The sequence below is a fragment of the Hemicordylus capensis genome, chromosome 4 (genome assembly GCF_027244095.1).
Source record: "Hemicordylus capensis ecotype Gifberg chromosome 4, rHemCap1.1.pri, whole genome shotgun sequence".
Classification (NCBI taxonomy): Eukaryota; Metazoa; Chordata; class Lepidosauria; order Squamata; family Cordylidae; genus Hemicordylus; species Hemicordylus capensis.
The window spans coordinates 19820191-19835719 of NC_069660.1; the positions used below are offsets into that span (position 1 = coordinate 19820191).

Here is a 15529-nt window from a genome sequence, read left to right on the forward strand (position 1 = left end):
GTGCATTCACTGCTGTTGTAATCAAGTCCCTCCACCTGGCTGCTGGTCGTCCTCTTCTTCTCTTTCCTTCAACGTTTCCTAGCATTATGGGGGTTGCGTCTTCACATAATGTGTCTGAAGTATGATAGTTTGAGCCTGATCATTTGTGTCTTGAGTGAAAATTCTGGATTGATTTGTTCTATAATCCATTTGTTTGTTTTCCTGGCTGTCCATGGTATCCTCAAAAGTCTTCCCCAGCACCAAAGTTCAAAAGTGTCAATACTTTTTCTATCTTGCTTCTTCAAAGTCCAGCTTTCTCATCCATAGAGTGTCATGGGAAAAACTGTTGTCCAAACAATTCTAATCTTTGTAGGTATAGACATGTCATGGCATCTAAATATCCTTTCCAAGGTTTTCATTGCGGCCCTACCAAGTGCTAGTCTGCGGTGTATTTCTTGACTGCTGGATCCTTTACTGTTGACAGTTGATCCTAAAAGGCAGAAGCTATCCACGACTTCAATGTCTTCATTACCAATTCTGAGGCTGGTTGCTGAACCGGTTGTCATTAGTTTAGTTTTCTTTACATTTAGTCATAGTCCAATTTTTTCACTGTGCTCCTTGACTTTCATTACTAGAGCTTGCAGATCATCCGCATATTCTCAGCTATCAGAGTGGTGTCATCAGCATAGCGCAGGTTATTGATATTTCTTCTTCCAACTTTAAAACCATACTCATCTTCTTCCAATCCAGCTTCTCTCAGTATATGTTCAGCATATAAGTTGAATAAATAAGGAGAAAGTATCCAGCGTTATCTTACTCCTTTGCCAATCTGGAACCAGTCTGTTTCACCATGATCCATCTGGACTGTGGTTCCCTGTCCTGTTTCTCATAGGTTTCTCATGAGAACGATGAGATGTTCTGGGTCACCCATTTTCCTAAGGATGTTCCACAACTTGACATGGTTGACGCAATCGAAGGCTTTTCTGTAGTCAATAAAGCACATATTGACTTCTTTTTGGTGTTCTTTGGCTTTCTCAATTATCCAGCGTGCATCAGCAATGATGTGTTTTGTTCCTTTGCCTTTTCTGAAACCAGCTTGAACATCTGGCGTTTCTCTTTCCAATTTAGGGCTTTAATCTGTTTTGTATGATGCTGAGCATTATTTTGCTAGCATGTGAAATTAAGGATATTGTGCAATGGTTTGCGTAATCTGTTAAGTCTCCTTTTTGTGGTAAGGGTATGTAGACTGACCTCTTCCAATCTGTTGGCCACTGTGTTGTTTTCCAAATTTGCTGGCATAGATTGGTTAGAGCCTTGACTGATTCTTCTTCTGTTGCCTGCCATATTTCTGTAGCTGTTCCATCAATTCCTGTAGCCTTCCGACTTGGTAATGCCCAGAGTGCTGATCTAACGTCATCTTCCAGTACTAGAGGTTCTTGCAAGTAGGGAATATCTTCTAGAGTCTCTTGGATGTTGACGTCCTTGCTGTACAGATTTTCAGTATATTCCTTCCATCTCTGTTTGATCTTCTCTGAATCAGTTACTATCTGTCCTTTGGCATCCCTTAACATACCAATTCGAGGTTAGAATCTCCGTCTGAGTTCAAAGATTTTTTGGAAAACTTTCCTTGTTTTCCTATATCTATTTCCATCCTCATGGTTTTTACAGATGTCAATGTAGTACTGCTCCTTGTCTCTTCTAACAGCTTTCTGAAATTCCCTATTAAGTTCCTTCCTGAGGTCTTTATCTTTCTTGACCTTAGCTTCTCTCCTCTTCTGGGCAATTTCTACCATCTGTTCTGTCATCCATTTTGCTTTCTTCTGTTTCTTGGTCTTTGGCAGTCTCTTTTCACATTCGTCCTTAAAAACATCTTTGATTTCATTCCACAGTTTCTCTGGTTCCCTATCAATGAGGTTCAGAACTTCAAAGCGGTTCCTGATGTTGTCCTTGAAAATGGTGGGTACATTCTCAAGATGATATCGTGGGAGCTGGATAGTTTTGTTTTTCCACTTTAGCTAGACTTGGAACATGCATATAATCAGTTCATGATCTGTTCTACAATCAGCCCCCAGCCATGTTTTTGCTGTTATAACTGAGCTCTTTCACCTCCTTGCACCAATGAGGTAATCAATTTGATTTCTGTGTACTCCATCTGGTGATGTCCATGTGCATAGGTGCCGCTTTGGTTGTTTGAAGACTGTGTTAGCAATGAAGAGATCATTGGCTTGGCAGAAACTAATAAGTCATTCTTCTGCTTCATTTCTGTTTCCTAGGCCATACAGTCTGACTGTGTTTTTCTCCTTACCATTTCCAACTTTGGCATTCCAGTCTCCAATCACCAGCATCATATCTTGCTTGCATGTTGTGTCAATTTCAGACTGAATGAGCATAACATTCATCAACTTCTTCTTCATCATCATCAGTTGTTGGGGCATAGAAAAGTTTGTCCACGAAATCTAATTTATATTAGTCGGTCGCTGATCGCATTGTACCCAAGTACTGTCATTGCTTTATCCTTCCTGACTATGAAAGCAACACTGTTCTTTCTTTGTTTTTCATGTCCTGAGTAGTAAACTGTGTGATTTTCTGGCTAAAAGTGTCCAATTCCTGTCCATTTTAATTCGCTAATGCTCAAGATGTCAATCTGTAGTCAATTCATTTCATCTTTCGCTGTGTTGCGCTTACCCATATTCATGCTTCTTACGTTCCACATTCCCATTGTAACGTGTCTTTGTAGGTTCGGATTAGTTTCATATAGTCATTTGAAATAAATGTTGATTTACCTTTAAAGTAAACACTTTATGACATGACGTAGGTTGGTATTTGCAAAGGGTTCAGTTATAGCAGCCTTTTTTAAAAGGAAAAAAATGAACTTCACAGTGGTACTGTGCATTCTGGGGTTCAGCTCTGTTAGAGATGCTTTCCTCGAGCAAATCTCATAAGGTGTGGTTTTTATAAGCATCCTTAAGCATTATGCACTACAGGTTAGGTTCAGATCTTCTCTCATGGTAATGAACTTGCTTTCAGCACCAGGGATTACTCAGCACTTGAGTGCTTGCAGATGGATATTTGAACTGACTCCATTACACAGAAAAAGCGAGCAGACTGAGGCAGTAAAATTCTGGACTGTACTACTTCAGAATGCAGGTGTGTGCATGTCTGGAGGATCAGATTTGTAACAATTTTCCATGGCCCAAACCACCCCCAAACCCTCTGCATGTAGTGAACCAGCACTTCAGATAGAACGTGTTGGTGTGAAACATATAATTTACTATATGCAGGGAAATATTTATCTGGGTGAGTATTTGTAACATAAGAACAGCCCTGCTGGATCAGGCCGAAGGCCTTTATATCCTGTTTCCCACAGTGGCCCACCAGATGCCTCTGAGAAGCCCACAGGCAAGAGGTGAGGACATGCCCTCTATGATCCTCCACCTGCAGTCTGAGATGATAATGATGGTCCCCCTGCTAACTGAGCAAAGAGGCACCTTTTAAAAATGGTGATTCTCTTTATTTAGTAGGGGGAGAGCAACTGGCCCTATCCATCCCCAACACAGCATCCCTCCAGTGGCTGTTGCTGGTGTTTCTTATGTTTTATGTTTCTTTATGTTTCTTATGTTTCTTTTTTAGATTGTGAGCCCTTTGGGGACAGGGAACCATTTTATTTATTTAAATCTTTGTAAACCGCTTTGGGAACTTTTGTCGAAAAGCGGTATATAAATATCCGTCATATTCGTATCATAAAGAATTCTTCCACCTTAGTCTACTGCCTTGCTCTCTGCATAATGTGATGTAAAGCACCTCTCAGGTGTTATGAAAGTCTATCTGTGATGTTTGCGTGGTCTACTTTGTCTCATTCACACATGCAGGTTGTTGAGTGCTGCTGCATTTATTAGTGATGATCATGCGTTTATGAAACTGGTCCACAGTGTTGGTTTTTTTAAATTTTTTTCCATGTATGACGATGAAATGGCAGCAGCCCATTCTCCATTTCCTTTTTCTCTAGGCTCTTGGGCATGGTTCCACTTATTAAAACAAACATCACCGTTCCCTGGAAACTTCAAGTTCACCCTCAACTAAACTGGCCTATGGCTCTGAATCCTCTAGTGCTTCTTGCTCTCTACTATACACTCGTTATGATGCTCCAGCAGTGGGGGCTGCCTACGAAGGTAAACAGTCTATTACAATCAGAGGTGCACTAACCCCCAGACCTTGGTCTGGGAGAGGGGCTTCCAAATGGCCAGGGTCCTCTGGCTTCCACCTCACGCCTGCCCCGCCAAACCTCCGCTGTTTTTAAATTTTATTTTATTCTTACCATGGCTGAGGGGTGGCTGTGGGGGTGGGGGGAGTGGAGCAGTCCTTCTCCCTTCTCTCCCCCCCCCCTTCAGCGGTCCTCTTCAGTGCTCCTCCCGCACACTCACATAAGCAGCCCTGCTCTGTGCTGCTCTGTGAAGCATGGCCTCCAGGTATCCCTCAATGCAGTGCACGGCATGCACATTGCATTGGGGATTCCCCCCTCAGATGGGCGCTCTATGCATTCCGAGGAGTCACACGATACCCCAGATGACCAAGCAGGTCTTCCTCAGCATGCCTCCCGTGTGCCCACATGGGCAGGCCTGCTCCATTCCCCATGGATCAGGGCAGAGGGATACCCCAGATGACCATGGCCACCTGGGAACTTGTTACAGCATGCACATGGCATTGGGGATTCCCCCCTCAGATGGGTGTTCTATGTGTGCAGCCCAAGGAGTCACATGATACCCGGTAGCTGGGTTATGGGTGCAAGACTCAGTAAGGGGATTAGGCGGGCAGGGAGCGGAGGGATCTGCGAGGATCCGGCCACTTCTCACTACTAGCCTAACCCTTCCTGGGGCAGCCCAGGCAGAGTTAGGCTGGTCATGAGAATAGCCTCATTCATTCATATTCCCACTGCTTGCTTCCTAAGTGATGGCTACACTTCTGAGTTTAAATATATGGATCTGCCACAGCCCCATTGTCTACTTTGGCTCTGTATGTAGTAGTAGAGTTATATTTATTTTCTGGAGTGTTCCCACCTCACCCTATTATTTTAAATTGATGCATAATTTAGGAAAGCAAGGAAGAGACTGTCCATCTACAGTCTGGAGAGTACAGTGAAGTGAAGGTGGATACTGAACTATGGATGACCATGACAGAAAATGGCAAGGTAAAATATTTTTACCATAGGCTTGGACTCTGTGAAGCTTCTGTTGCAGAAAATCAAAATGCTTTTCGTTTTTGCCCAGGTGGCTTGTGTTTCAAGAGGCAGCTTTCAGGACATCCCCCTTTTGCAATATCAAAGTAGCAGTTGCTATGATATGGATGTTTACATCAATGAAGAACACCACCTTTCATCAGGTATATCTTGCATCACCATGTATGTAGTGGGGCTTGATCAATCCATTTATATAACAGAGCACTGCAGTTTGCAAACGTGAGGCAGAATTAATGGTAAACTGATTGTTCGAACATGTTTGAGCATGTTCAAAGCATGGTTTGTAATGCTAATGCTAATTTGTGGGCAGACTATGATTTACGCAACCCATAGTTTTCAGGTTAAGATGTCACAGTAAACTATACTTTGGTGCTAAAAGAAAAGTGAGAGGGAAGAATTAGAGAATATGAAAAGAAATGGAAGCACATAAGCACAGGGCTTGTTCATTAGAACATAAGGAAAGCCCTGCTGGATGAAGCCCTCCAGCATCCTGTTCCACACAATGGCCCACCAGATGCCTCTGGGAAGGCCACAAACAAGAGCTGAGAGCATGCCCTCTCTCCTGCTGTTACTCCCCTGCAACTGGTATTTAGAGGCATCTTGCCTCTGAAGCTGGAGGCTAGACCTCTCCTCCAAGAATATATCCAAACCCCTCTTAAAGCCATCCAGGTTGTTGGCTGTCACCACATCCCATGGCAGATAATTCCATAGATTGATTATGTGCTGTGTGAAAAAGTACTTCCTTTTCTCGGTCCTAAAGTTCTTGGCAATCAGTTTCATGGGATGACCCCTGGTTCTAGTGCTGTGTGAGAGGGAGACAAAGGTTTCTTTATCAGCCTTCTCCATACCATGCATGATTTTATAGACCTCTAGCATGTCTCCCCACAGTTGTCTTTTTTCTAAACTAAAAAGCCCCAGGTGTTGTAGCCTTGCCTCCTAAGGAAGGTGCTCCAGGCCCCTGATCATCTTGGTTGCCCTCTTCTGCACCTTCTCCAGTTCTACAATGTCCTTCTTAAGATAAGATGACCAGAACTGTACGCAGTACTCCAGATGTGGCCAGACCGTCATTTTATATAAGGGCATTAGAATATTAGCAGTTTTATTTTCAATCCCCTTCCTAATGATCCTAGCATGGAATTGGCCCTTTTTATTTATTAGGCTTGTTCAGGCAACTGTTAAGTGGAGTGGGTAGGACAAGTGTGCTTCCCACCTTTGGGAGCTGTGTGCTCTCCTGATTTTTGGTTGTGTGTGAGTTAAAAGCTAGGGTTAGGTTAAGCGGAAAGGGAAGAGGTTGTGTGGGAGGCAGGTGCAGGCTCTGGTGGCATTTCCTCCTACCTTTGTAAAATGCTGGGTGAAAGTGCTGAGTAGGATGACAGCATTGGAGCCTGTGCCTGCCTCCCACATGATCACTACACTACCCGGTTCCTACCTAGTTTTTAACTCACATACAACCAAAAATTGGGAGTGTGCACAACTCCCGAAGTGGGATAGGACACTTCTCCTACCCAGTTAACAGTCTTGAGAATTCTGCCAGATTTCCGCTATTTGGAAGGGGAAATTTTCCTTTCCTTTCCTTTCCTTTCCTTTCCTTTCCTATTGACTATGGAAGGTAGTATTTTATCTGTCTTCTCCTTTTGTTACGTATTTGAGTATAAACTATTCTCCCACTCTTCAAACCTATCTACTCTTAAGATGCATTCACAAATAAAAAATGCTCTGAGACTTGACTTGCAAAGTCTACAAAACCTGCTTAATGTAAGGCAGATACGGAATATTCAGCATTTTTGCTATGATCCTTCCTTCCAAATGTTATATGTCTTGCAGAGGATATAACATACCATGAAACTATAACAGAAATGGATGAAGAAACTTACGTTGAAGGAAATAGGTCTAGCATTTTGTCAGCACTGGCACTATTCTTTCTGAATCAGAGCTACATCACAGCATTGATTGTCATGATGGTAAGAGATAGAGTTAACAAACCTCCTGCTGTTTGTAGGGGTTACCACTGGCTTTCTGTCCTGTTCTGGCTGTAATGAGGGCCCATGGGGAGCTGAGAAAGTCCTGAAGGACTAACCTAGAGTTACAGTCAACTGGTAGTTGGAAGCAAGCATCAGGCCTAGGCCATGTTCATTTATTTATTATAATGTGTATACCCTACTTTAAAAAATTGTCCTCAGGGCAGCAATTGCAGTCTATAACACATGTGGTGTTGGTGTCTCCAGGCTGGCTGTTTTGGAGGACTTGAACATTCAGCCAAGGCCTGCCTGTTTGGTACAGCTGGATTTAATGGCCTCCGTGGCAACCATGGGTCTACTGCAATTAATAATAGGCTTGAATAATGTGATAGACACATTTGGGTCCTGATATTTTCTCCTGGATGGGTTGTTAGTGGTCTGGAGGTGGTTGATGGTCTGGAGGTGGAATCCCTTTGTCAAGGTTAGATCACTACCTAGTAGGCTTGCTTTCTTTCTTTCTTTCTTTCTTTCTTTCTTTCTTTCTTTCTTTCTTTCTTTCTTTCTTTCTTCATTCATTCATATATATACTACCCCTCCAAAAATGGCTCAGGGCAGTTTACAATTAAGATTTAGACATATTATGGCACTTACCCTCAGCAGGAATGGGGAACCATTAAGATCATTCACCTCAAAAGATGGGGGACTGACTCGAGCTAATGTATAGACATGGTTGCTCCTGAATGTCCTTTTTCCCTTTTGCAGATTTCATGTTGTTTCATGTTGGTTTTCCACAGAGCAAAGGGGAACAAAGCAACTGGGACAATGACATAAGCAACCAAGGAGGAGAGGTTGAGACAAATCCAGCTGACCATAGGCTAGAACTAGGGATGTTCACGAATCACGATTCGTGCACAGATTTGAAGAACAGATCAGGCATCTCCTCCATTGCTCCATGCAGCTCCCTGTTGTGGTAGCATGCACACCGCTCATGCACATGGCCTCCCCAGGAAGCTGTGTGGAGAGGCAGAGAAGCAGGTACGGACCTGCTCTCCTCACTTTTAAAGGTGCCTGATCTGCTCTCCAAATCTGTGTATGAATAACGATTTGTGCACATCCCCATCTAGATCCCTAGACTGAAGAAACTTTCCCCTCCGTCTATGGTTCCAGAGGGATACACTGGCTGAGTTCAGTCATAATGCAAAAATCATGTTTAGATAACGATAATTTGGGGTCAAGCCTGACCCTGTTATATCTTCTCCTCAACCATGGTTGTTTAGTGTCAAACCAGAATCTGAAACTATGGTTTGAAGCTGGCTTTGCAAGCCACAGTTTGTATAAGCTGTGGTGGTGCTCTGAAGGCTAAACTTGCAGATCACGGGCAAACTGCAATTAGGGCCATAGCTCTGCTGCCAGAGGCTACTATGCTATGGAGAAAGGAGAAAGGAGCGAGTGTATAAAGCTGAATCTTGTGCAGATGGGAAACAAAAGCAGCCAAGCATTCTGAACCATGGCCTGCCTGTTGCAGTCTGGAAGCTCCAGTCATGATGTGGACTCTTAACTGTCACAAATCATGGTTTTATGTTATGATTAACCCATCCATTTTCTTAGTTTTGTACCACAACTGGGTTTCCCCAACTTGGGTCCTCATATTTTGTTGAACTACGACTTCCATCATTCCCAACCAAATGGCCTTTGGCCAACATCTGAGAATTCAAGGTTGCAAACACCTGGATTACAAGAAGATTGAAACTGCAGCATTATCAACATCTGTTTTTTGTGGGGGGAAATAATGCTTATGCATTCATTTGCAGGTCTGGAGCATCACTCATGTCAGCTGGCTGACTTTTGTCCTGTTGATTTGGTCTTGTATCATCTGGATGGTGCGCAGCCGCCGTCTTTATGCTTTGTGGAGCTCACCCTTCCTTGTTGCCTATGGAAATGTCCTGGTGATCCTAAATTTTCTTGTAGGACTGAAAGTTTCCCAGGAGGAACTGTTCCCTGAAGTTCCAACCTCTTTGCTCATTGACTTGGATTTAAAGCCTTATTCACAGCCTTGTGTCCACCTGGGAACCAAGGTGAGTATCCTTCAGCTCTGTTCTGGGCCCCAACTTAAGGTTGTAATCCTTGAGTGTAGGAGAGGAGATCTGGTCTTGTGGTAGCAAGCATGACTTGTCCCCTTAGTTAAACAGGGTCTGCCCTGGTTGCATATGAATGGGGGACTAGAAGTGTGAACACTGTAATATATTCCCCTCAGGGGGTGGAGCTGCTCTGGGAAGAGCAGAAGGTTCCAAGTTCCCTCCCTGGCACTTCCAAGATAGGGCTGAGAGAAGTTCCTGCCTGCAACCTTAGAGAAGCCGCTGCCAATCTGTGAAGGCAATACTGAGCTAGATAGAACAATGGTCTGACTCAGTATATGGCAGCTTCCTATGTTCCTGTGTTCCTAAGTACTATGGATTAAGTCCATAGAAAGTAAGACCCTGACATTTTGAAGAAGAGACATTCAAAGTATATTTCAGGGTTCTTCCCAAGGGAATTTTCAAGAGAAGCATCTGGGGATTTTCAAGAGAAGCCAGACAAGTTTCTGTAACACAAGTGAAATTTCTCAGGAGATTTCTGCACATCCCTAAGATTAGCACCGAAATGTCATACAAAAGTGAAAATAAAAATGAAAAACAGCTGAGAATTTTCAAGGAGAACAAAAGTAGTTTCTAGGCTTGTGCATTTCGATTCGGGTACAAAATGTTTTGTGCCTGAAAATGGCAATTTTGGAGGTTTTGTAACCAAAACAAAATCAAGAATTAAAAAACAGAGGTTTTTGTTTCCAAATTGAAATGACTCTGTTTCGGACCGAATGCTTCGTTTTTCGGAAAAGCATTGCAATTCAAATTGACTTCTCTGACTCACTGACTCTAGCTGAGGCACTGAGTGATTAGCAGAAGATAAGATATGCAAAAAGTTGGTAGAGCTTCCCTGTTTGTCATGAATGGTTTAGTTAAGTATGTGTTGTATTCAGTGTGATTGAAATGCAAACTGACCTTGCAAAGGGATTTGGAAGACAGCATTTTGAGACAGAAATACCCAAATATCTTTGGGAGCTCAATGCAATTCCAAAGCTCTTGCTAAAAGCCATGGTATAAGTTGCGTGGAGAAGCTTTTCCAGAAGCTGGTTAGGAAAGTTCTGAAATTACACAGGTTTTTCTTTCCAAAGGTTTAGAAAGAATCTCTGGACTTGTTCAGGGGTCTTTTGAGGAGCTATTTTGTTTTTCTTCTGATTTTTATGAGTTATAGTGGTGTCTAAGTTTTGTTGCCCAAATTGAACAGTCTAATGTAATTTAAGCCACAATGTAATTTGGTGAGACATGATGTCTAAGCCAGTGGTTCACAACTTTTGTCATTGCAGGGACAGGTCATCCACATGGGACTACAGTAGACAAAAGGAGTGGGGGAATACCCCTGTCAATCTATTGACATCCCCAGGAATCTTAGTTGCTTCTCTCTTTTTTTGTAACCATGATCCATGGCTTTGCACTTTCTTAAATGCAGTGATGATAAATCTCACCAATTCTGAACAGTAGGCTGATTTGTTTGGGCTACTGCTCACTCCAGTTAAATGAACATTTGAAGCTGTTCCATAGTACCAAGGCAGGTCATTGGTCTATCTTGCTATCTCAAGTGACATGTGGTCACTGTTCCATGGGGAGGGAGCATTTTTATTGAAAGATTGCTTGAATCCACAAATGGGTTGTGCTGCTGTGCTAGTGCCACAGGGACAGGCTCACACCCACTGTAAAATTCTCAAATAACTGTGCCAAAAATTTAAGTGTTGTTGTTCATCATTCTCTTCACTCTTTTAACTTGTTTATGGGGGCTTCAGGGGCAAAACAGTGGGTTGGATGGTGGTGCCCCAAGGGGTGGTGCACCCAGATTCCAAATAGGGCAAAGGGCTGATTCCTTAGGAATTTTTGAGGTTTACGTGTCTTTAAGATTTCCCCCATAGGAATAATGGAGGTTTCAGCAGCCCCATAACTCCACCTGGGGGGCACTAGGGTGGCCCGGAGCGAGTGGTGGTGTAGTGCACATAGGGTGCCAACCACCCCCATGGGTTGCTAACCCATGGGCTGCTGGGTTCTGTTGTTTCTGGTAGCATATGAGATTTTCTATGATAAAACATGAATCCACTCTCATATGCTACCAGAGAATCTACACTCAAAACACCTCAGAAACAACAGAACCCAGTACCTCATGAGTTAGCCACCCATGGGGGTGGTTGGCACCCTATGTGCTCTACACCACCACTTGATCTGGGACACCCCAGTGCCCCACAAGTGCAGTTATAGGGTTGCTGAAACCTCCATCATTCCCTATGGGGAAGAACCTTAAAGACACGTAAACTCCATTAAATCTCTAAAAATTGCCCTCTACCCAATTCCTTTGAAATAATTCTGGCAGCTTCCTTGCCCCCACTGGGCACTACCAGCCACCTGACTCTGCTCTGGGCCACCCCCTTTCCCCCTGTCGAGAAACTATACTTTTGCTGAAACCTCCATTATTCCCTATGGGAAAAATCTTAAACTTCAAAAATTCACCAAAAATCAGCCTTTTGCCCAATTCCTCTGAAATTTGGGTGGTAGCTTCCACCCCATTGGGCACTACCAACCCCACCCACTAGTTTTGCCCCAGGGTCATTTTTTAAAATCCAAAACGTTTCGGATTTGGATTTTGCAATTTCTAACAAAAAACAAAATTGGAGTGTTTCGGATTGGCTGATTTTGAACAAAGAACAAAATGGGGGTGTTTTGGATTCGGGCCAAAAACAAAACACAAAACAAAACAAAACACACAACCCTAGTAGTTTCTGTAAGGCAGATGACAGTTCTCAGGGCAGCACTGCACATAATACGTAACAACCAGCCCTAGATGGGCACACAGCAGAGGCTATCAGACCTCTCTACCCTCAGACTCTGAGAGATTTCAGAGCTTTTGTAGGCATGAATTACTTATGCTTCTCTTCTGGATGGTCATGTTGTTTTATTACAGATCCTTTATCTGTTTACTTTCTGGGTCTTGCTGAAGCAGCATATGATAGAGAGGCAAAACCAGAGGAAAGAGGAAGAAGAATCACTCAAGGAAGTGACAGTAGATGAGACTGGTAAGAAGGCTGAGTATTAAAAAAAGGGCTTTCCTGACTGCAAAATAGTCCTTGTAGATGTCCTTGAATTCCCCTACTCCCCATGCCTGCCATGCGAGCAGGGATAGGGAAGGGAACTCTTGTACTTCCTTCTGCTGGAAATGAGCTCACCCATGAAGCAGAATGGGGTGTGTGTTAGTATAGTGGACTTTGGAAGTGCTTCCTGGAACCCGGAGGTAAGTCTCTGAGGGCAGTGCAACCCTCAGAGACCTACTTCTGGGTCACAGAGGGTGCTTCCAGGGAAAGAGGAGATTGACAGAAATGCTCCCCTTCTTGCAAACAGCAGAGCTGCTTCAGTCTTCAGCACAATAGCACCAATGTTTCTTGTAGAGTGCTTGGTTAATGTGAATCTCAGCCATTGTAAAAGATTATATGTGCTTTGAACATAGCATGTGAACAGGGGAAATCATAATAAACGTGACAGACATCTATGGCAAGTGAGGATGAAAAATATTTGCAGAGGTGTCTTAAAAGATGGGTATGGTAATTTGGAATATGGCGGTCATGCTTCTGATTAATTTAAACTCTCTATTGCAGAAACTGACACACGACACAATCCACTTTTGGATATCCTGGGTTCTGTGCTTAAGGGAATGCTAGTAAAATACTGGATATACTTCTGTGCTGTCATGTTCTTTATTGTCAGCTTCAATGGCAAAGTGGTTCTGTACAAAATCCTCTACATTGTGCTTTTCCTGCTTTGTGTGGCTTTGTACCAGGTAAGCAAGGTGTTTCAGGTGATCTCTGAAACACCTGCAGGCTTGTTTGAGTTTCCTTTGGGGCCTGCTTTCTCCTCTTTAAAATTATGGCAGAAATTCTGAACTTTTTATCATCAAGGTGATTCTGGCAGGGCCGTGTGTCTTCTCTGCTAAAATCATGAACATTCTACAGCTGATAAAAGCACATTCTGTGCCAGTGAAACATAAATTTTGTAATGCATAAGGGGAACTTGACACAAAATGTCCCATTTTGCATAGGTTTTCCTTCTATTTCAATTAGTTTGCATAATTTATTCTGTGTAATTTAGTCATGGAAAGGTGTAAGGAGCTACACAATGCACTAAAACAGGTTCCCAACCTTGTGTCCCCAGATAGTTTTAAACTACCACTCCCATCATCTCCAGCTACCATGGCCTTTGACTGAAGGGAATTGTGGCTGGGGATGATGGGAGTTGTAGTTCAGCGACATCTAGGGATCCTAGGTTTGGAAACCCTGCACTAAATATATGAAACTGTCTTATATTCAGTCAGACCATCAGTCTGCATAGCTCGGTATTGTCTACACTGACTGGCAGCAGGTTCTCAGGGTTCCAGACCTTCTTCATGCAAAGCATGTGCACTTCCACTGAGACAGAAACAGCTCCATTGCCCCGCTTAAAACACTGCAAATCATATTGTTGCATCCTTCTGGCTTCTGAGATTTCAGCAGGTGGTGTCTTACACACTTTCAAGTACATCTGCAGACTTAAGGACTAGTAGCTTGCTTTTGTTTAAAATGTTAAACCCCAGAAGGTAGGAAAGCAATGACAAAAGGTGCTGTAGAACCTCTTCCCCTCAATTGCTGAAGCCCCAGCATAGAAGGGGGAGGCAGCAAGTCTGAGCCAGATGCAGCATGCTCCTGGCAAAGTGGAGGCAGAAAACAGGCCTTTACATTGTGCTGGTTGTTATTGCTCTTTTTTATGATTGACTCTGGTCTGCATGTTGCATAGCCATAGGAGAGCAGAAGGACTCTGCCCTCACAGAGAGACTGCAGCATCCTTGCAGCAAAGACTTGTTCCACAGCCCAGCATGGGCAGAGAAGGATGGGGAAGCAGCCCTCAGGCACGTATTTCTGCAAGCAAAAAGGACTTTTGGAGGGAGGAGAGAGAAGTAAACAGGGGACAAGCATTCACTGCAGCTATGCTGCAGCTTCTCCATGAGGACTCAACCCTTCTTCCGCTCTCCTACGACTGCAATTTATGGGCCAGAATTGAAAACTGCCATTCAAAATAAGCCCACAAGACAGTAAGGTAAAGTGCGACGTCAAGTTGATTTCGACTCCTGGCGACCACAGAGGCCTGGGTTTTCTTTGGTAGAATACAGGAGGGGTTTACCATTGCCTCCTCCTGCACAGTATGAGATGATGCCTTCTAGCATCTTCCAATATCGCTGCTGCTCGATATAGTCCCAGCGGGGATTTGAACCAGCAACCTTCTGCTTATTAGTCAAGCATTTCCCCACTGCGCCACTTAAGCTGACTCACAAGACAGTACACATCATAATAATGAAAACACATATATTTGTAAAAGAACTACTTTCAGTTGCCCCTTCTCCAGCTTACCTATTATGTAAAGACGTCTCTAAAACATGTACAAGATTATATTCCGAACCAAGACCTAAAGCATGGAACCAAATCCGTTGGTTTTAGGGACATTATGAGATGTGGAGACGGATCCTGAAGGGATTTTGGCTCACTGTGGTCTCTTACTCCATGGTGGTCCTTATTGCCATCTATGCCTACCAGTTTGAAATGATTTCTGCACTTCTCCTAGAAAACTTGGAAATATCAGAAGAGAGGTAAGTGCATTAAGTTTAATTTAAAATGACATATGAAGTTTTCACACTGGGGTTCATTATAACAAGTTCTGAGGTCAGGGGTACAATCGTAAATATGGATGTTTCTCTTGCTACTCAAATGTAGAAGTCAGCATTTGACTTTGGAAGCTTATTTATTTATTTATTTATTTATTTGATTTATATACCACCCTTCCCCCAAAAAGGCTCATATATGGAGGGAGGGAAGGGAAAGTTTTGTATTTATTTTATTTTTTTACATTTTATATCCCTCTCTTCCTCCAAGGAGCCCAGAGCGGTGTACTACATACTTAAGTTTCTCTTTCACAACAACCCTGTGAAGTAGATTAGGCTGAGAGAGAAGTGACTGGCCCAGAGTCACCCAGCAAGTCTCATGGCTGAATGGGGATTTGAACTCTGGTCTCCCTGGCCCTAGTCCAGCACTCTAACCACTACACCACGCTGGCTCTGCTGTAGAAATATCCCTCCCTTTTGCCTTCATCTAGCCTGACCATCCTTTGGACTCAGGTTTTTGGTTATTGCTGCAATAGTTTAGCTGTTCCTCCAAGGGTCTCCCCTGAGGCTCTCTGCCTAATGTCCTCTTATAATGAGGCTCAGT

At 43.3% G+C, this 15529-nt stretch overlaps 1 protein-coding gene across 1 annotated transcript in view; it reads left to right on the forward strand.

The window, feature by feature from the left end:
- LOC128322323 (piezo-type mechanosensitive ion channel component 2-like) overlaps nt 1-15529 on the forward strand; it is a 119569-nt gene that overhangs the window by 8018 nt on the left and 96022 nt on the right. The window contains exons 5-12 of the mRNA XM_053243383.1: nt 3986-4148; nt 5069-5164; nt 5244-5355; nt 7037-7173; nt 8982-9245; nt 12208-12319; nt 12896-13077; nt 14765-14913. Coding sequence (XP_053099358.1) covers nt 3986-4148; nt 5069-5164; nt 5244-5355; nt 7037-7173; nt 8982-9245; nt 12208-12319; nt 12896-13077; nt 14765-14913 — 1215 coding nt within the window. The remainder of the gene's footprint in view (nt 1-3985; nt 4149-5068; nt 5165-5243; nt 5356-7036; nt 7174-8981; nt 9246-12207; nt 12320-12895; nt 13078-14764; nt 14914-15529) is intronic.